The sequence below is a fragment of the Schistocerca piceifrons genome, chromosome 8, assembly GCF_021461385.2.
Source record: "Schistocerca piceifrons isolate TAMUIC-IGC-003096 chromosome 8, iqSchPice1.1, whole genome shotgun sequence".
Lineage (NCBI taxonomy): Eukaryota > Metazoa > Arthropoda > Insecta > Orthoptera > Acrididae > Schistocerca > Schistocerca piceifrons.
In genome coordinates this window covers 201,729,943-201,752,946 of record NC_060145.1, presented here as the reverse complement: position 1 = coordinate 201,752,946, position 23,004 = coordinate 201,729,943, and the positions used below count along the sequence as shown (strand labels likewise).

The 23,004-nt window shown below is 41.1% G+C and overlaps 1 protein-coding gene across 1 annotated transcript in view; it reads right to left on the bottom strand.

The window, feature by feature from the left end:
* The window catches only part of LOC124712179, a 35,669-nt gene extending 12,970 nt beyond the window's left edge, over positions 1–22,699 (bottom strand). Inside the window, exon 1 of the mRNA XM_047242474.1 lies at positions 22,661–22,699. Within this exon, the coding sequence (XP_047098430.1) occupies positions 22,661–22,699 (39 nt within the window). The remainder of the gene's footprint in view (positions 1–22,660) is intronic.
* Positions 22,700–23,004: the final 305 nt, after the last annotated feature.

The following is a 23,004-nucleotide window of genomic DNA, read 5'->3' as shown; positions in this document are numbered from 1 at the left end:
GTAATACTGCTTTACAAGCAGAGCGCGATCCTACATCGAGGCAGTCGTGGTGAACGTCGCAGACGCGAAAGGTGGAAGAGCCGTCTACGTGGAGTGTTTATACCAACTTCAATGGATCGTGCGCATGCCAGGTGTTTTCATTTACGTATTCTGACACATACAGCGCCATCTACTGATCCATTTTAACACTTTTTTTTTCTACCATTCGTTTTCCCCTTCTCCGATAATATTCCGTTGCAATTTGACGTCATTCTGACCACTGGTGTTATTTATACAGCCGTTTGAATGTTAACTTTAATTATAATCACTCTGTATACATCGTAGGATCAACAGAAGAAACAGGGAACATCCGACTAAGAAGGAACGTTACGTAATGGAATCGTTTATTTAGTGCGATAGCATTACGGAGATCCTCGGCAAACTCCAGTGGCACTCCCACAAGAAAGACATTGTGTACCTCACAGAGCGTTACGGTAGAAAGTTCGACAGGGTATGTTCGAAGATCAGAACGGTAACATGTTATTTCGACCGATATTTAAGATTTGATAAATAGTAGCCGACAACGTATATACAGGGTCAGTCGCTAACTATAGCCGCCAAGAATAATTCCGAAAGTATGAGAGGAGCTGAAAAGTTTGTGGGACAAAAGTTGCATGGGACAACGGAGGTTATAATATGACGGTTTTTTGTTGCTAGGTGGGGTCACTTCAGAGATAAAAATCGTCAACTTCGTTTTTGAAATGGGATGCTATAGTTTGGTACTTATTTTCTGATAGCGGCTATGGAGACGAATCCAATGATGTGTTCGAAGTTATGACCACTGGCATCAATGCAGTGTTGCAATCTTCTTATCATAGACTGAGTTGTATTCCTTATCACATCGGCACTTATCGAAGCACATGCTCTGACAATTCTCTCTCACATGTCTTCAGGTGTAGTTGTAACGTCTTTATAAACAATGCCTTTTATGAATCCCCACAAGAAAAAATCTAGAGGCATCAAGTCAGGCGAACGAGCCGGCCACGACACATCTCTGCATCCAATCCAACGATTTGGGAATTGTCTCTGTAACCTATATCTAGCCACCAGCGAAAAATGTGCTAGACATCCATCGTGTTGATACCACATTCTGTTCCTTGTTCCCAAAGCTATTTCTTCCAAAGACTTAATGTTTCTTGCAGAAATTTGGTGTTCTTCCTCCCATAAAGATTTTCTTCGATGAAATAGGGTCCTATGATTCTGTCCTTCAGAATCCCACACCATACATTCACCGACCACGGTTTTTGGTGGGCAACTTGCCGCAGCCAACATGGATTATTCAGTTGCCCAATAACGCATGTTATGCAAATAAACATTTCTATGGTTCGTGAATGTAGCCTCGTCAATAAATAAAATCAAATTAATAAATGTGTCGTCCCTCTGAATGTGAAATTGAGCCCATCGGTAGAATTCAATGGGACGCATACAGTCCAGTATATTCTTGGTGGAGACTGATATGGTAAGGGTGATATTAACAGCGATGCAGAACACGAACAACACTACTCTGGCTATGCCAGATTCGCTTGCGATTTGACGCGAACTAGCACAAGGATCTCGAACCACAGTGGCAAGAGTACCAATTTCTGTTTCCTCGTTGGTAACTTTCCTTTGCTGAACATGTTCCCGATGCGTTTAAGATCCGTTTATTCTCAGTTTATCATACACGTATTTAAATGTACGATGTGTAGGGTGAGTACGTTGAGGATATCTTTCAGCGTTAAGTCTCTAGTTCTCATTGAATTTCGTTGGCAATCTCCGTAAATGATAAGCATATCGACTTGTTCTTCGAAGGAATACATCATTCACATTCGCTTGATTCGGCAGTACTAGTCTTACCGTTTCTATTAGTGTTGTGTTGGGAAACCGTCGAATCGTGTTTACATGTCGATGGCAAGTTAGATGGATATGCCGTATTCGGTGAATATTTACTATCTGCACAATATACGAGAGAGAATTGTCAGAGCATCTTCTTCGATAAGTGCCGATGTGATAAGGAATACCACTCAATCCATGATGAGAAGATTGCAGCACTGCAACGATACTAATGGCCATCACTTCGAACACGTTCTGTAAATGGACGTTCATGCCACCTTTTGACCTTCATTGGCCTTACTGTAACACATTATTGGATTCGGCTCAATAGCCGCTATCAGAAGATAAGAGCCACGCGGGGCAGCCACGCGGTCTCGGGCGCCTTGTCACGGTTCGCGCGGCTCCCCCCGTCGGATGATCGATACCTCCCTGGGGCAAGGGTGTGTGTGTGTTGCCTTTAGTGTAAGTTAATTCAAGTTAGATGCAGTAGTGTAAGCTTAGGGACTGATGACCTCAGCAGTTTCATCCCATAGGATCTTACCACAAATTTCCAATTTCCAAAATAAAATAAGTACCAAACTATAGTACCCCATTAAAAAAAACAACAGTTAACCTTCATATCTCTGACGTGACTCCCACCTAGCAACAAAAAACCAACATCATATTACGGCTCCCGTTGTCCCTTGCAACATTTCTCCCACAGACTTTTCAATTACTATCATAATTTCGGAGTTATTCTAGGTGGCAATAGTTACTGACTCGCCCTGTATAACGTGGAATTGACACGTAAGTCCTCCCGTCGGAGATTTGAGTCCTCCCTCGGGAATGGGTGTGTGTGTTGTTCCTAGCATAAGTTAGTTTAAGTACCGATGACCTCAGCAGTTTGGTCCCATAGGAATTCACACACACACACGCACACACACGAGTAAGTGTGGTGAGAGACGATTCAGCCAGTATCAAAGTAGGCGGGGAATAAAGTGTTCCCAATAGAGAATTAGTAACAGCAGAATGGATCGGTCAGATGAGCTCAGTAACTTTGCAAGCGGTCTAGTCACTGGATGTCTCCTGAGTAACAAGTATGTCAACTACGTTTCAACCCATCTAAGGCCGCCAGAGCTGACTGCTGGTGATGTGACTGTGAGGTAGGAACAGCAATAGCTAAACCAAGACTATACTGACCTCGTGTATTATTGCGGGGAGTGGTTGTACAAAATTGCATGAAATCGGCTGAAGGAATCGTTCGTGAGTTCCAAAGAGCTACCAGCAGACCAGCTAGCACAGTGACTGTGCGCAGGGAGTTAAGAACAACGGGGTGCAGTTGTCGAGCAGCTCGTCATACGCCACACGTTTCTCTAGTCAGTGCTAAGCGACTATTAAGGTACTGTGAAGGGCGAAGCCAATGAACATTGGATGGAAGCGACTGATTTGGAGCGATGAATCGGGCTACAAGCTGTAGCAATGCGATGGAATTGTTTGGGTTTGACGAATGATCAACTCATCAGTGGTCACTTTTCCCAGCTGCTAGTACATTCCTTTTACAAGTACTTACACAGACACATTTCTAAGGCCTTCATCACACTCCAGTTTTAGACTCGTACAACAGCTAAATTAAATGGTTCGCACCACCAACAGTTTGCAAGAGCATCGGCCTATCTCAGCAGTGAAGTCTACCCCATACCGAACTCACAGTTATGAGGCTATTTGCAGTCATTAGGAATGCAGCAGTGTAGAAATGCGCTAATCTCTGATTATTGGCAAGCTATACTCTTTCCAACAATACACAGCCCCAAACCATCCCCAGAACGCACAAGCATTCAACATTGCAGCGAGACACTCAGACGAGAAGTATTAGCATTAATTCAACAACTTTCTGGCGATACACAACACAGTTATTCATAGCAATACACACGGTCAAGTTGACGACTCTATTAGCTATTTCATGAGGAATGTCGGAAATTTGTGCTGTTTCCGTTAAGACAAACACAACACACATCGCAATGCATAAGATAGGCGTTTTCTGAAGTATTCTGATGGGAAATCTCGTAACCGCATGCTAGCCGTTTTCATTAAATCCATATACATAAGGCCACCACCCTTGGTGCTTATACATCACACACTGGAAGACCGAGTTAGCACACATCAATTTTCTGAATGTAAATTCTTGAAAGTGTGTACACCTTGGGTATTCTCGTTACTGTGTGTTTTCTCTCTTCTTAGGTAAGCCACAACACAAACTGTGAGGCGTCAAGTAACATCCCATATGTTTGAGTGTTGAACATGACGGTGATCCATGTATAATTCTGACGTAATTGATACCATTCATAGTCTGGTAGTATTAATTACATTCCACTAAATCGCAGATTTTCAAAAATTGCTACAACATTACTAGTAGGACTAGTCTACAATGATGCACTTATTGTCACTCGCATTCATGTTCTACGCTGCAGATATTAACTCCACATTCATAGGTGCACTATGCTACACACTAGAGCTACAGATGTTGGAGATAACGACATATTCACAGTCTAGAAAGATTTCTGTATATTGATTTCATTGTTACAACAGTGTATCGGTTGCATTATGCAGTGCTGCTGGCTCAGTGATCAATGCAGATATTGTATATAGCTGAAGCTCAAAGACGGTAAACGTGCTGCGTCCTGCTCAGATATCTCACCGCTGCTTTATGTCTGAAATTAGTTCTGCATGCAGCTCCAGTGTATCAGGCACCGCAACAGAACTCCTGTCTGTGTGCTGATTTGATTTCTGCTCCAATGCAATCAGGGGGGGGGGGGGGGGGGGAGGGGCATTGCACTGACGGAGAAATAATGAAAACCTTGAAAAGATATACACCAACACACAATGTGTGTGTTTATAGTTTAAAGGCACTCAACAGCAAGTTTATCACCTACAACAATGAAGAATAATAATAATAGTAATAATAACAATAATAATAAACACTGAATGCTGGGTTTTCCGGATGAATGGACGGGGCAGAAGAATCGAGGGGGTACGTGACTGCAGTACCACAAAAACTGGAACAATTATTTTGGGCTGGCAGTGTTTTGTTAGAAAAGTAGGACAGCTATAAGTAGCTTCCACATCACATGACCCAGGAAGATAAATAGTCATCATGTATTTTTTACTTACAAGTAACCATTTTGGATGTCAGGGATAAACCCAGTAGGATATGACTGTGTTAGAGTTAAGATGTCTTTGTTAACAGCACCGAACACAAAACTGTGATGTTGCCTCTTTTAATACCCCCATATCGGCATAAACGGTATGTAAGTGACGCAGAACTTGAACCGACATTGTCTGTCCTACACCTCTCGCAAATCTCTGCAGCTTGGAGGTGTGAAGCGACATTTACTGTAATATAATGGTGTATTGGGTAATTTGTTGCAACTTTTGTTCTGTTCTAAAAGTAGAGTGTGATTAAGGACATAGGAGCGCACCTGTGACATATATGCACCAGGAGTGACTACCGAAATGTTGGCCTGTGACATCACATGATGTACGGAACTGCCTGCATTAGCCCATGGCACTCACACAGGTGTAACTCATATAGGGACTTCTAATAACGCGAACTCTGTTTGCTGCCAGTCCACTTGAGTGCTGTAGAGTTACCAGTTAATCATCATCTTGTTTCCTTATTGGGTGACTTAAAATCCTACGTATTTGTTTTGATTTATTAATATGCAGAAGCTAGTTTCAACACTTTATTTTTCTGGTTACGACTTCTTGGACACATTGCGCTCTTTGAATTGCATTGCACTGTAAATATGTTGCTCGTATTCTGCTTGAATACTTCTTGCATTGCCGGTCACGGTGGCCGTGCGGTTCTAGGCACTTCAGTCCGGAACCGCGTGACTGTTACGGTCGCAGGTTCGAGTCCTGCCTCGGGCATGGATGTTTGTGATGTCCTTAGGTTAGTTAGGTTTAAGTAGTTCTAGGGGACTGATGACATCAGATGGGACTTAACTTCTAAGGTCATCAGTCCCCTAGAACTTAGAACTACATAAACCTAACTAACCTAAGGACATCACACACATCCATTCCCGAGGCAGGATTCGAACCTGCGACCGTAGCGGTCGCGCGGTTCCAGACTGTAGCGCCTAGAACCGCTCGACCACTTCGGCCGGCGACCTCAGATGTTAAGCCCCGTAGTGCTCAGAGCCATTTGAACCATTTTTTTGTTCAAGTCCGTTTTTTGTACTTTCCTGCATTTGGTGGGAAGCTTTATTTTGTCATGGAATGAATACGTAATTCAGTTTTGAATAGTTACTTCTTGCAACTGAGTGCCATGGACTTCACAGTGGTTTACAGGGTACGGACATAAATGTAGAGTAGTGAGACTGATAGTCTTTGTGACTGGAGCATACTTCCTTGCAAATACTAAAAATGGAACAGCAGATGGGCAGATGTGTTCACATCTATTTAACAGGTACTACGAACAATACATTTTAGGAGAAAACAATGTAATAGAATTATCCTCTCCAAAGAAAATTTCGGAGGCATCCACTGAACGCAATAAATTTCGAAAACAGGACGCGAACAAAAGTAACGTAGAATACGATCAACATGTTTATCACGAATTTGAATCGAGCAGTTCATACACGGATTTGTAAGCAGTAACAAACAGGCATGGATCCACAGAATACCATGTGACAGAACCAGCTTCTGTTAAATGTGAAACAAAAACATACATGGAATAATTTACCCCACCTAATATTACAGATGTGAGCAAAAATGTAGCAAAATACGAGCAGCGTACCTGCTATACAATTCAGAGAGTACAATACGGACTAGATGTTCGTAATCAGAAACACAATGCTATGTAACCAGCTTCTGTGCCATGTTATTTCATATGGTTATGAGGTTCTGACATGTGCTAGAGCGTTCAAAATATTCAAATGTGTGTGAAATCTTATGGGACTTAACTGCTAAGGTCATCAGTCCCTAAGCTTACATACTACTTAACCTAAATTATCCTAAGGACAAACACACACACCCATGCCCGAGGGAGGACTCGAACATCCGCCGGGACCAGCCGCAGTGTCCATGACTGCAGCGCCTCAGACCGCTCGGCTAATCCTGCGCGGCTGCTAGAGCGTAATTATTTGCACATTCTAATGGCTACACGGTCTAAACTGTAATAATTGATTTTACAAATTAATAATTTTGCTGTAAAAAGCTGACCACGATATAATTTACAACATTTTACCCGACTGTGAAGTCCAGTTGCGAGAAGTTATCTTAATTTTTGATTGCGATTTCTCGAATGTATTACCTTGCAAGGTATCATAAGTATTTCTAGGTGCACACTTTTACCACCAGACTACCAGGCCACCCACGAAGAATAAATAAAAGGTATTTTCGTCGCAAATTTTCCCTTATTAGAAGTTCATTGCGAGGCCGCTAGGAGCGCTACTGTCGATCTCTGCTTGCGTATCATAACATGAATGTAGCATTTCTTATAATCTGGTGGCCGACAGCAAGAGGGTGCAGTCACCAGTCGGCGTGGAGGCTGGCGCGGTGCAGAACCGCGAGAGAGTTCGTAGGCGGTTGCCGGCGTGGCGGAGGCGGCAGCACGGCGAGGCGTCAGGACAGCTTTCGAGCGGATAGCCGATGGGTCTCTCCAAGTTCTTCCCACATACTTTAAAATAAAGACATAAGTATTCCTATCCTATCCCATCAACGGTGAATTGTTTAAACAGTCCACAGTTGTAAACCTAAGCCAAGTTAGCTCTTGAGTTCCAAACTAAGGGCGGTATACACTGAGTCGTGAAATAGCGATATGCACACGATCTGTCCTTCGTATTGAGGTGATTTATGCGAAAAGGTTTCCGACGTGATTTTGGCCGCACGACGGGGCAGACTTTGAACGCGGAATGATAGTTGGAGCTAGGCGCATAGTAAATTCCATTTCGGAAATCGTCAGAGAATTCAGTATTCCGAGATCCACAGTGTGAAGAGTGTGCCGAGAATAGCAAATTTCAGGCATTACCTCGCACCAAGTACAACGCAGTGACCGATGGCCTTCACATAACGACCGAGAGCAGCGGTGTTTGCGTTCTGTTGTCAATGCTAACAGACAAGCAACAGTGCGTGAAATAAGTTCCGAAATGGACGTACAACAAACGTATCCTTTAAGACTGTGAGCCGGAATTTGGCGTTAATAGTCTATGGCAGCAGACGACCGACACAAGCAACTGTCCTAACAGCACGACATCGGCTGCAGAGCCTCTCCTGAGTTCGTGACGATGTCGATTGGACTGTAAAACTTTTTCCAGTTCATAATGGGGTTGTTACAGCAATTAGTATGTTTGATATGAAGAAACAAGCAGTCTTGATTACAATGTTACTGGGAAGTAATAAAAAAAACTTCAACATTGCAAGCAAGACTGCTAGTTTCTTGATGCCTACACGACTGGGAAAACGTGGCCCGGTCAGACGAGCGCCGCTCTTAGTTGGTGAGAGCTGATGTTGGGGTTCGAGTGTGGCGCAGACCCCACGAAGCAACTGACCCAGGTCGTCAACAAGGCGCTATGGAAGTTGGTGGTGGTGCCCGTGTTTCCACGGAGTGAACTGGGTCCTCTGGTCCAACTGAACCCATCATTGAAAAGGAAATGGTTTTGTGTTCGGATACTTGTCCGCAAACAGCGACGGAATATTTATGGATAACAGTCCACCGGGTCACAGTTCTTCTCGATTGGTTTGAAGAACTTTCTGGACAGTTCGAGCGAATGATTTGGCCGCCCTTATCACCCGACATGAATCCCATGGAACATTTACGTGACGTAATCGAGAGGACAGTTCGTGGACAATATTCTGAACCGGAAGCATCTTCACAATTATGGACGAGTATAGAGGCAGCAAGGCTTAACATTTCTGCAGGGGATTTCCAACGTCTTGTTCAGTACATGTCATGTCGAGCTGCTGCAATACGATGGCAGAATGGAGGTCCCACATCAAATTAAGAGATTTCCTTTGATTTTTATCATCACACTGTGTCTTTAAACAGCAGATACACTTTTTATGAGAAGCTCTCATGTTTTCAGCTGGGTGGCAGTATTATAAAACCGCGACGTTTCGACTTCTGGCTTTTCATCAACTGTCTACATCACGTATAAGCAGATATACTGCTGACAGACAGCACTCTAAATACGCTACAAGAAATAAAACAAGCAAAGCAACGACGAGAATCACATCTCAAATGATAGGTAATGATGGTATCAGCATAATCATGATCACGTAAGTTTCGGACCGCCTAGTATCAGTCTTCACACCCACATTTAATTTGTGCCTCCCGAATAGGGTACGCAGGACCGGCTCGAGAACATTTTCCCAACACAGTGAATTTTCGTTTGCCGCCACTTCTGGCCCTGGCATCCACCCCCTCGTCCACGCCAGTTTTCGATGGTAATTCTGATGTACAACGTACACAAATCTCGTACTTAGGCTCTCCTTGCACCCCTCTCAGCCTGGCACACCAATAACTTGCCAGTCGGTGTCCAAAGTCCTAGAATCATGATCAACTGGTAATAAATTCAACGTACTCGTAAATTCAACTTACATCGGTCCGTGCACGAGATTGCACAGCACCATTATGTTCCAAAAAGCCACGCGCAAAAATGCAGGTTTTCAGGGGGCCATATTTCGGATTCTATTGGTCACAGACATAATGCTTCAAAGTTCTGGATAGCCCTTCTTATGACAATTTGTATGCGTATCAGAAGAAGGGCCATACAGAAGCTATCTTACAATACAAATTTAAGTATTACACGCTTCCTTCAGCCCAGGCAAATTGAACAAATCGGTTAGTTCTTTTACTTGAGGGGTGACACATAGTGGGCCTCAGGTAGCTTGCAAAAGCGACATTTGTTCATTGGCGAGTCCTAAGTAAACCTCGGAAAATCATAATTCTCGGGTACGAAAAGTACCAATTGTGTGAATTCCCATTTCTATGATTTCAGTTCATTACGGGTCGTCGAAATTTTTACCATGTTCTTGAGATGATATTCTCGGGCAGCTTAGAAAAGTGTCTCCATATAATTATTAGTTACCGAGATCCAAAGGTTCAGAGCTACAGTACTTATGCACGTAAAATATGTGCGTAATATTCGGTCCCCCCCCCCCATGAACCATGGACCTTGCCGCTGGTGGGGAGGCTTGCGTGCCTCAGCGATACAGATAGCCGTACCGTAGGTGCAACCACAACGGAGGGGTATCTGTTGAGAGGCCAGACAAACGTGTGGTTCCTGAAGAGGGGCAGCAGCCTTTTCAGTAGTTGCAAGGGCAACAGTCTGGATGATTGACTGATCTGGCCTTGTAACAATAACCAAAACGGCCTTGCTGTGCTGGTACTGCGAACGGCTGAAAGCAAGGGGAAACTACAGCCGTAATTTTTCCCGAGGGCATGCAGCTTTACTGTATGATTACATGATGATGGCGTCCTCTTGGGTAAAATATTCCGGAGGTAAAATAGTCCCCCATTCGGATCTCCGGGCGGGGACTACTCAAGAGGATGTCGTTATCAGGAGAAAGAAAACTGGCGTTCTACGGATCGGAGCGTGGAATGTCAGATCCCTTAATCGGGCAGGTAGGTTAGAAAATTTAAAAAGGGAAATGGATAGGTTGAAGTTAGATATAGTGGGAATTAGTGAAGTTCGGTGGCAGGAGGAACAAGACTTCTGGTCAGGTGACTACAGGGTTATAAACACAAAATCAAATAGGGGTAATGCAGGAGTAGGTTTAACAATGAATAGGAAAATAGGAATGCGGGTAAGCTACTACAAACAGCATAGTGAACGCATTATTGTGGCCAAGATAGATACGAAGCCCACACCTACTACTGTAGTACAAGTTTATATGCCAACTAGCTCTGCAGATGACGAAGAAATTGAAGAAATGTATGATGAAATAAAAGAAATTATTCAGATTGTGAAGGGAGACGAAAATTTAATAGTCATGGGTGACTGGAATTCGAGTGTAGGAAAAGGAAGAGAAGGAAACATAGTAGGTGAATATGGATTGGGGGACAGAAATGAAAGAGGAAGCCGCCTGGTAGAATTTTGCACAGAGCACAACATAATCATAACTAACACTTGGTTTAAGAATCATGAAAGAAGGTTGTATACATGGAAGAATCCTGGAGATACTAGAAGGTATCAGATAGATTATATAATGGTAAGACAGAGATTTAGGAACCAGATTTTAAATTGTAAGACATTTCCAGGGGCAGATGTGGACTCTGACCACAATCTATTGGTTATGACCTGTAGATTAAAACTGAAGAAACTGCAAAAAGGTGGGAATTTAAGGAGATGGGACCTGGATAAACTAAAAGAACCAGAGGTTGTACACAGATTCAGGGAGAGCATAAGGGAGCAATTGACTGGAATGGGGGAAATAAATACAGTAGAAGAAGAATGGGTAGCTTTGAGGGATGAAGTAGTGAAGGCAGCAGAGGATCAAGTAGGTAAAAAGACGAGGGCTAGTAGAAATCCTTGGGTAACAGAAGAAATATTGAATTTAATTGATGATAGGAGAAAATATAAAAATGCAGTAAGTGAAACAGGCAAAAAGGAATACAAACGTCTCAAAAATGAGATCGACAGGAAGTGCAAAATGGCTAAGCAGCGATGGCTAGAGGACAAATGTAAGGATGTTGAGGCCTATCTCACTAGGGGTAAGATAGATACCGCCTACAGGAAAATTAAAGAGACCTTTGGAGATAAGAGAACGACTTGTATGAATATCAGGAGCTCAGATGGAAACCCAGTTCTAAGCAAAGAAAGGAAAGCAGAAAGGTGGAAGGAGTATATAGAGGGTCTATACAAGGGCGATGTACTTGAGGACAATATTATGGAAATGGAAGAGGATGTAGATGAAGATGAAATGGGAGATACGATACTGCGTGAAGAGTTTGACAGAGCACTGAAAGACCTGAGTCAAAACAAGGCCCCCGGAGTAGACAATATTCCATTGGAACTACTGACGGCCGTGGGAGAGCCAGTCCTGACAAAACTCTACCATCTGGTGAGCAAGATGTATGAAACAGGCGAAATACCCTCAGACTTCAAGAAGAATATAATAATTCCAATCCCAAAGAAAGCAGGTGTTGACAGATGTGAAAATTACCGAACTATCAGCTTAATAAGTCACAGCTGCAAAATACTAACACGAATTCTTTACAGACGAATGGAAAAACTAGTAGAAGCCAACCTCGGGGAAGATCAGTTTGGATTCCGTAGAAACACTGGAACACGTGAGGCAATACTGACCTTACGACTTATCTTAGAAGAAAGATTAAGAAAAGGCAAACCTACGTTTCTAGCATTTGTAGACTTAGAGAAAGCTTTTGACAATGTTGACTGGAATACTCTCTTTCAAATTCTAAAGGTGGCAGGGGTAAAATACAGGGAGCGAAAGGCTATTTACAATTTGTATAGAAACCAAATAGCAGTTATAAGAGTCGAGGGACATGAAAGGGAAGCAGTGGTTGGGAAGGGAGTAAGACAGGGTTGTAGCCTCTCCCCGATGTTGTTCAATCTGTATATTGAGCAAGCAGTAAAGGAAACAAAAGAAAAATTCGGAGTAGGTATTAAAATTCATGGAGAAGAAATAAAAACTTTGAGGTTCGCCGATGACATTGTAATTCTGTCAGAGACAGCAAAGGACTTGGAAGAGCAGTTGAATGGAATGGACAGTGTCTTGAAAGGAGGATATAAGATGAACATCAACAAAAGCAAAACAAGGATAATGGAATGTAGTCTAATTAAGTCGGGTGATGCTGAGGGAATTAGATTAGGAAATGAGGCACTTAAAGTAGTAAAGGAGTTTTGCTATTTGGGGAGCAAAATAACTGATGATGGTCGAAGTAGAGAGGATATAAAATGTAGGCTGGCAATGGCAAGGAAAGCGTTTCTGAAGAAGAGAAATTTGTTAACATCCAGTATTGATTTAAGTGTCAGGAAGTCATTTCTGAAAGTATTCGTATGGAGTGTAGCCATGTATGGAAGTGAAACATGGACGATAAATAGTTTGGACAAGAAGAGAATAGAAGCTTTCGAAATGTGGTGCTACAGAAGAATGCAGAAGATTAGATGGGTAGATCACATAACTAATGAGGAAGTATTGAATAGGATTGGGGAGAAGAGAAGTTTGTGGCACAACTTGACCAGAAGAAGGGATCGGTTGGTAGGACATGTTCTGAGGCATCAAGGGATCACCAATTTAGTATTGGAGGGCAGCGTTGAGGGTAAAAATCGTAGAGGGAGACCAAGAGATGAATACACTAAGCAGATTCAGAAGGATGTAGGTTGCAGTAGGTACTGGGAGATGAAAAAGCTTGCACAGGATAGAGTAGCATGGAGAGCTGCATCAAACCAGTCTCAGGACTGAAGACCGCAACAACAACAACAACAATATTCGGTCCGAAGCATAAATGTAGTTTTAAATGACGTAGTGCTCCGTGGCAAGGGTTCCACATGTACATCTCGGATCATCGCAAGCTTTCTGAGGCCACCAAATTATTTCTTCACCAACAATTTTCTGACGCACTGTCTTTGTATAATAGGCACTTCACGTCTATACAAATTTGCCCAAAATGGTATTGGAGTGACAAGAAAATTGAATAAGAAGTGTCTTAACATATCTGAAAAGAATTTAAAGTAACTGCCAAAAATTATGAATTACTTAAAAGACTGCAAATTCAGTAAGATATTTCCAATAATACTTTTACTCTTTTAAGATATAAATCATAAGCCGGGTCTTTTCGATGAATTGCAATCGATTAGCTAAGTATCCAGAAAAGTAAAGCAAATGCTTTTGATTTAATCTTATATTATGTGTACATATTAGCTGTTTATAAGTGTGTCGAAGTATATAAGTAATTGTGAAAATTTACTTACCTGTAGAATCCGTTTTGTGTAAGCACCACACCCTCCTGTAGGAGTAAAAATAAGGGAACAAGCGAAGCACAAAAAAGGCAAATATGTTCCTTTTTAAGAGACTCTGACAGGAAATTGGGAATCAGGTACCAGGTACCTCGCCAAAAATTTTGGTGAGCGAACAGATTCGCGATTTTGTGTTGAAAGAGCAGAGAGAAGTAATGGTGGAAGTGAGAGGAGACAGTGGTGGTGGAAGAGAAAGGAGACAGATATGGCGGTACAGAGAGAGTGGCAGTGAAAGAGAAGACCGTAACATTGGAAGCCAAAGAGAGAGGAGATACTGACTGTCAGTGAGAGACTGTCACAGTAAAAGAGAAAGAGAGATGGATGTAGATAGAAGCAATGGGAGCAAGAGAGAGAAGAGACAGTGGAAATGAAAAGTACAAATCAGTGGGGCCAATAATAGAAATGGGTGGTGTGGACCCTTCCAAACCGCCGACACGTAGGTATAGGGAAGGACTCATTTTGAACGGTATTTTTAAATACATTGGTGTAGGGGACAAAAATAAGTTGGATCCGCGGAATTTCTGATTTGCCACAGTGTGGAGACAGTAGCAGTGGGAGAAAGAGAGACGCAAGGAGACAGTGAGAGAGGGGACAGTGGCATGGGATATATAGTAAATCAGTAGAAAAGGGAAACAGTGGGAAAGAGACATATTTAGACAGTGTCAGTGAGAGAGAGATGCTTGGTATGAAGGTTTAACTGCAACGAGAGACTGGGTAAAATAATTTAAAATGTCTGTGTTCAAAGAGTGGGAATATTTCCTCATCCCAAAATTTTTGGTGATGGACGTTGAATGAGAATGGCAGCTGGTTCCCCGCTTTTCTTTCAGGGTCTTTTAAAGAGGAACATATTCGCCTTTTTTGTGCTCCAACACAAGCATTTTTCTGCTACTGACAAAAATACACCGAAACACAAACACCGTATCATCTCCATTGCTGCTGTCTGCCTCCAGGGCAAGTTACCCTGCACTGTTTGCACAAGTCAATGTCATGCTCCATTTAGAAGTTGAAGCACTTCGTTTTACAAGTATGATAACTTTTCCCTAAAAAAATCAACATATGAATCTCTGAAACAGTAAAACAAACGTTCACATTTTCTCCCAATTATGATTTTCGTTTCTCAGACGCTCACGGCACTTTCTTCCCTCCTCTCTCCTTTGCCTGTGTTCTATCACCTGTCCCGATATTCCATCCTTTTCTCTCGTAAATTGCTGTCAGTGTCCACAGTATAAATCTATCAGCGTATAATTTGTCTCTGTTATTCACTTTTCACAAACGAATATTAGCTGTTACTTTTCTACTATAGGTATAAATGTTTCCATGTAAGGTACGGCCTAATCGTCCAAATGCTGCCAGGATAAATAAATAAATAACTGAAAAATAAAAGGTTCCCCATATTTTGATCTTCCCCAAAGTAACAGGTTGTAAGAGCCTCCGACTCCATATGCAACTTACCCTTCATCTCGAGGATGATGAATTGCTGTAATAGGACTTATCGTTATTAAGCAGCTATTCAGTATAGAAATCACTTTCTGTAATGAAATACTTTTCAAATCAAAGTATTTCGGAGCTACCTTTGTTAACATGCTGAAGACAGGGGTAAGTCCAGATCACTTTCCTCCTAAGAAAGTCGTTACTGGTCCGACGACGTCCTTCGGCGCGACGTCTGGATTTGAAGTGCCGCTAGTAGCCCATCTAACGTGACTTTCCGCCCTTCTTGCACGGAAACGAGGACATGAATATTGTAAAAACCAAAACGTTCCTACTTACCCTGCCGCTGTTTCTTTTAGTTATTTTTCTTCCTTCATATTAAAGAGAATCTTCAATGACCACAGAATACACAAAGGCTCTTCCAATTAACCATATCGTTTACTTTTATAATGAAACAAATTTTTGTATTTAAAGTAGCATGCGAGTCTCACCTAAACGTGAGGTCTACAGTGTACACATAAAATCTTAAAGAGGAACTATTCTTCTAAGGAAAAAGTAAATAATAGAGTACGTCAACGGATGCGGATATACCAAATGTCGATCGTTCACTAGATAATTCACCGAATGATAAAGGGAATAACTCTCAAAAAACAATGTTACTTCCTTTGAGTGCAAGACATAAAATTTTACAAATTACCGCTTATGATAATGACAATATTCTTAAAATAGCGCTGCCAGGTACAACTACATCCACCCAATGAATAAAGATTAAAGAGGAAAGCGTTTACTCTACACTCCATAGTTTTGTCTGATCATTTAAAAAAATACAACTTTCTCTTTATTAACGAAGCAAGCAGGAAAAAATTACACTATTATCACCCCTGCTAATAACATATTGTTTAGTTTCCTCAAATAGTTATCTGCGCATAGTGTTATACTATAATGTCCTGAGAGGAAACAGTTCAACAGACGAAGAAAGACTACCAAAAAACGTTCGATTCCATTTACAGATCAGACTTGTTTCCACACTTCGTGACTCTGAAATAGGTAATATACTAATAAATTTGATCAAGAAGCATCCCATAAATACTAAGCCAAAAGAAGATATCACATCCATTCAAAATTAAAGGTGGCGCCGTTAACAGTGTTTCGGAAAGAATAGCTCAACGGTGAGAAAACATACTTTGAGAAACTAGAATTACTCAAATAATTTTCAGGAAAAATAGCAGTGATGGCGAGTTTGCAGCCGTTCACATCTTAAAGAAAATAAGTGATCAATATATTTTATGTATCCGAATCACTAAAAACATATTTTTGAAAAATCAATGAAGTCGAAAAGTTTAAATAATAGACTACATTTTTTCGCGGTACACTTACATCAGGAAGGTTTTGGAGACTAAGGTAGAACTCTTCTCTCATTTAGGTCCACATGCTTTATTGCTTTGTTATTGCAGAGCAATCTCTCATTAGATGTGATAATGAATATTGGAAACAATGGATACAACTACACAGGGTGGCCCAGGAGGAATCGTCATATGCAGAAAGATAAGAGGAACGATCATTCGAATAAAAAACGTCAGGTAAGCATGAGCTTTAAAATGCCTACCTTAACTGCTGGAAGCACTTCTTCATCTTCTGTGAAATAGAATCTCTTCTACTGATATCTCTTCGCTTTTCATATTTTGGGAGGAGGTATTATGAACTAGAACAAGCAAATATTGTCTAACAAACATGGGCTCTAAGATGCATACCTTAAAGCTATGAGCACTTGTTCAGTAAACGAAATGTTTTTCACAGTATCAAAGATGAACAAGGGCTCATAGCTGTTAAAGTAAACAATTTAGAGCCCATGTTTACTGGATTTTGTTTTGTTCTGGTCCATACTACCACCTCTCAGAATATGGAAAGCAAGGAATTTGAAATAGAATAGATTGGTTTCGCAGTGTCGAAGATGAAACAGTGCTCCTGGCCTTTATAGTGTGTATTTCAGAGCCCATATGCACAAGACTTGCTTCGAATGTGTCTTGATTTTTCTCTAGTCTTGCTTCCATGATCAACTGCGTCACAATTGTCTCTCTGGAGCCTTTACCTTTCCTAAAGCCAAACCGATCGTCAGCTAACACTTCCTCAATTTTCTTTTCCAGTCTTCAGTATATTATTCTTGTCGGAAACTTTGCTGCAGGAGTTGTTAAGCTGAACCTGCGATAATTCTCGCACTTGTGAGCTCTTGCACTCTTCGGAATTGTGTGTATGATATTTTTCCGAAAGTCAGATGGTATAGCACCACACTCGTACATTCTACACACCAACATGAATGGTCGTTCTTTTACCACTTCCCTCAACGATTTTAGAAATGTTAATGGAATGTTATCCATCTCTTCTGTATTATTGGTCTTAAATGCTCCAAAGTGCTCTTAAATTCCGATTCTAATACAGGATTTTTTTAATTATCACATGATTTTCATGTAAACGAAATGTCGCTGGGGCTGTAAAACATCCTCTCGATTAGGAGCACATGTTGGACACGTTCTTAAATGTGAGATAATACGGCATAGAAAGGATAGCAAACTCAGCAGAGCTCCGTACCCATGCTCGAAGAGGAGAGACCCAAGTTGACGGTCTCTGAAGAGGGGGTCGCCCATATCACGAGGCTCCACTCCGTTATCACCAAACTAGGCCATCCGCTATCAGATATGCAAGAAACAGACCGCAGATGGATGGTTGTAATTGCTGACTACGCTTCTATCAGGTGAAAAACAGTTTACGCGCTGACGTTACTTACAGATCGTGTTTTGCAGTCTTGCATGATAGCCAAGTCGCTGGGACCAAGGTTCTTGAATTTCTACATAAACCAGTGGTCTTGCCAAAGCTAAAACACCGTGTTTCCCTTTTCTAATAGAAATTTCATCTGAATTCACGTGCCAGCAACTAAGAGAGAGAATGCTTCGATTAAGACAGACATAGGAACTATCAATTAGAACGCAGTGGCGTGAGCACTCTGTGGCGGTAGCTGGCAGACCACAGATCACTATTATGGTCTCCGCTAGGGTACCGTTCTTTAAAAAAAGAATGTGGAGAATGTAATAACTTTACTGTTAGGAAAAACTAGTCGTGTTAGAGAAATTATTGTTTAAATACAACACAAAGTTCTTCGACATTTGTTCCCTTTTTGTACCATCTCCTTGCCTATACATAAGTACCAGAGGTTGCGGTCGCCATTATTATCTTCCATCGGGGCCTAGTATATCTGTAGGGGTAAGCCGAGAGCGATGTCGGCGCACAGAAGAGGGAATATCCTTACACATTTTCAGCGACACACTATCATTCTCACATGTACTCAAGTCTTACGCGAGATTTTTAAGCGGTAATGTATCTCGCTACTTTCACTGTCAAAAGTTTGCTGATAACACTGCAGTCCTCTTCAACGAAAGACAAGAAGCAATTCAGTCTACAGGAAAAGCATAGACTATATGTTGTCATGCTGGAAGTCAGATCTGGAAGCTGGAGTGATCTGTTCCACCAGCCTGTCGTCTTCTAAAGTTATGTCCTTAGCGCAGAAGACAGGTCATCGGTCTCAGGATCTTCTTCACCGGAGGCTGCTATGCTGTCATCTCGAAATAACCTGTGTTTGTGCTTTTTTTTGTGGGATACCGTTTGCCTAGATTAATCACTGTATCTACAGAGGGCAACATCTGTAGTACTGATAATGATGGTAAGCGACACCTCTCATGTATCCTGTTTGTTTACATTTTAACATATCACTTTTTACACTGTCTTCTACAACACTCGACATAGCTTTCTTAATAGTATGGTAACTTTGCTGACAACTTCCGATATAGAGTACGACATGTCTGTTCAAAACAGAAATACACGTCCGGCTCTGAAGAACACCCCAAACAGAGTGAGTAGCACAGCCTAAGTACTTAATCTCCCAGGCGCGCCAAAGCAACCCGAAGATGTCTTATTTCATTGCTCTTATGTTTCTCAAAACTAGTGAAACTTAATAAACAAAAACGGTTGACTCATAGTGTAACCATGAGAGACAGTCATACTGAAAACTGGGTTAAATACAATTAAGCGTATATAAACAATTCATAAGAGAAGTTAGGCGTTTTGTCGCCTAACACCCGAATGTGCCGACCAATCAGAAGCAAGTCCAGTGCAATTGGTGGACTCTCCCACAGGATCTGCTTGTACCTCACTCCACTTTTGTACCATATGCTACTTGACATGTATCAAACTGCATCAAGGCGGGCTTCCAGCAAGATAAACTACTGGCGGCCACAGCCAGGAATATCACACATCCCCTCCCTTCTTTGATTTCCAAAATTGGCCTGTTCCCGAAGTCAACTAACAAGCTTGGAAATGAGAAAATTTTGCCGCAAATTTAAAAAAAATGATGGGCGTTTCCAATCTCTCAGTAGTTCCTCTACTCTCTCATTCATGGAAATTCTTTAAAAAAATACTAGAAAATCGTTTTCCTAAAATATCATCCCAATTAACCAAAACCATTTACTTACTAATGCTAAACATATACTTTCTCATCTTCATTCTATCAAAAAACCTTAACTAAACACACTTTACATAATGATCTTCTTGTGTTGTTGTTGTGGTCTTCAGTCCTGAGACTGGTTTGATGCAGCTCTCCATCTTCTCCTTGTTACAAATTATCATTTATTATTTTCAGCACATAGCTGTCCTTTAAATTTTCTGTAGTCTTGTTATTCAACAGTAAACATCGGCATGTGGGCCATTAAATCTCCTCATAAACACTCACTACACTTATTGATGTTCATATATGATAGGAACTAAACTATATATCTTGTCGGCGTAATGTCTTCTGTCTCTACGCATCACAATTTTTTCATCTAATATCAGCACAGTGCCGTCCACTTTTGCCTAATGACACTCACTTTTTTGTTTTACTTATGCCAGTACTAGGCCGTCCATATATATTGTTTACTATCATTTAATTCATAAATACTCTACATTTTATCAGTATAAACATAAAATTCATACATTGATATTACATAGTTTTACAATATACACAATGTTGCATTGATCATAATACAATAATATTCACAAAGTCTTTGTTACTACTGTGTTGACTGCACGGCTTTCATTTGAATTGTCTCCTCGCGCGTCTAGTGTTTCTAATATTGACTCGTCGGTCAGTGCACTCTCGCACCACCTGTTAATGTTTTGCCGTTACATATCTCACTAAAGTTAATAATGGCGCTCAACGCACCGCTATCTTACGTCTACGTATTGAACATGCGAATGACACGAGGATAGCTCTCATTTCATATTTCAGGTTTTATTTTCATTTCATTCGATAACTTAAGTAGGCATTCAAACAAGATTCACAGGTCTTTTGAGAGAACCGAAGATAGCCTATATCGTGACAACAGAGAAAAACAGCGAAGATAATCCTGCTGCTTTAATTCGCTCGTAGCTTATTACGGACTTTGCTACTCAAAAATGTAAACACTATGAATATAACAAAAATTTCTCATGTGCTTTATGCATTTGTATCTCAGTACTTATTATCGTCTGAGTCCTATACGATATTCATGTTTTATGTTCATTAGCTGAGTGAGTAACATTTCTGTGTCGTGATACAATTAATAATGATGCTTCGGCGGAAATGCTTCGCCTACTAATCCCTAAACGTGTGGCCAACTCTCACGTCGCCTATTACCTTCCTATTTCCTATCATCATATACGAGTGGTCGACTTCTGTTGTCGATCCAAAACTCTTTCATCATCATTTTAACTGTGGCTGGACTCATCCTAGCCTAAATACACTACCAGTCATTAATTTCAATACACCCTGATATTTCAGATTTACAACACAAATCAAACGTTATTTCTCACAAAATTGAAAAAGTATAAATTCCACACATATAATGCAATCACAATCATTATATTTTACTTTCATCAAAGTATCCTCCTTTGGATTTAATGACTGTCTCACAAACTTGAGGCATGCAGTCAATCAGTTTTTGTTGGTATCGTGAATCTAGATGATTCCACACATCCTTAACAATATTCCAGAGATGTTCCTTGCTGGATATTTTAACTCTCCTGATACGTCTGTCCATTTCATCGCAGAACATTTCAACGGGATTACAATCGGGGCTTTGGGACGCACATACCATATCATTCAGTACTTTCTCTTCTTCCTTTGATGCAGTGTAGTTTGTACAGTATGCCGACCGATGTTACGGGTCATTATCCTGTTCTAAGGTGAGCCTTTTCCCTGTTATGCGCAATGCACTCCGTATCGCATGATACTGAAGTATGCGGTGGTACTGCTTCTGTTCCATACAATCTTCTATTTTCACAATGTCGTCAACTCTATCTCTGGCAAAACATCCCCAAACCACAATAGAACCTCCACCGTGCTTAACTGCAGGTAGAACACACTACTGGGCTACCGTTTCCCCTACAAATCGGCGAACAAATATTCTACTTCTGGTTCTAAAAAATCTCCGATCCATCGGTGAATAACACCTTCGTCCACTCTTCTAATGTCCAATTACGATGTATTCTAGCCCATTCAAGTCTCTTCTGTTTATTTATGTGCCTTAGAAGGGGTATCTTGCTGTGATACATCCTTTCAAGCCGGCTTTAGACAGTCTCCTTTATACTGTTGCAATAGATATTGTTGCCGTGTTCATTTCTACCAATTCTGCACGAATTTGGGGCGCTGTTTTGAATCTGTTTCTCTTATTGGTAATTCTGATATATTTATCGTCACTTTTAATTGTTTTACGAGGTCGTCCTGGTGGTGGCACGTCCTCTGGCGATGAAAGGTCTATTGAACCCCCCTATAAACACACTACACTGTTTCGCGATTTGGCGAATACATAATCCTGCTTGGCTAAGTGCTACAACTGCAGCACACTTCTCTATGGAGCCATACTAGCGATGTGCACACTTCAGTGTCACGAAGGAACTGACGTTCAGGAACCACATGTTATGTATCATAACAATGCTTGCCGTTCGCAGCGGATATTGCATCACTATAGGGGACAACACATGTGCACCAAATGCGGCGTCCGTCGGCAAATAGGAAAAACAAACATATCATATAGGTACATATCGTTTATGTACACAACATTTTTTGTTGGATACTATTGTATCTCGATGACCAAAAACAAAAATCATGAGATGTGTACAACTATTGTACTATTCCTTTGCTTCCTCAACACTACCCACAGTATTATACCTTATCTACAGAGAACTAGACGTCATTTATTGGCTGTGTTGAAATTAATGAGCGGTAATATATATTCCAGCGGAAACCTCATCACTTGTTGTAATCACTCACAGAACATACCAATTGTTGCTAATAAAGTTAAATCTAATCGTCTCAGGACCAATCCGTACTGTTTGTGCTAATTGTGTCCACTTACTTGGTTTGCCGCCGTCCTCTTCGTCTGTGTCAGCTGCATGCTCGCTAATAACGAAATATAGAAGATCTTTTTCTCTGTATATATGCATATGTAATTTCTTTGTGTTGCATAACATTTGTAAAAAGTTTCTGTACGTAGTTTATAGGGTGTTCTGCTGCCTGTGTGGGCGAGGATTTTAGTTCTTATAGCCTAGGTTCTGTACTTGGTTTGCAGACTTTATGCTGCATTTCATCTTTTGTGATACGTAAGTATAGTCTATGATCGGTTGCTTAACTGTTCAATTAGTACATCTTTTGTTTCAATTCATCCCTTTTTGTCTCTTTTTTTAATAGAGAAGAAGGATA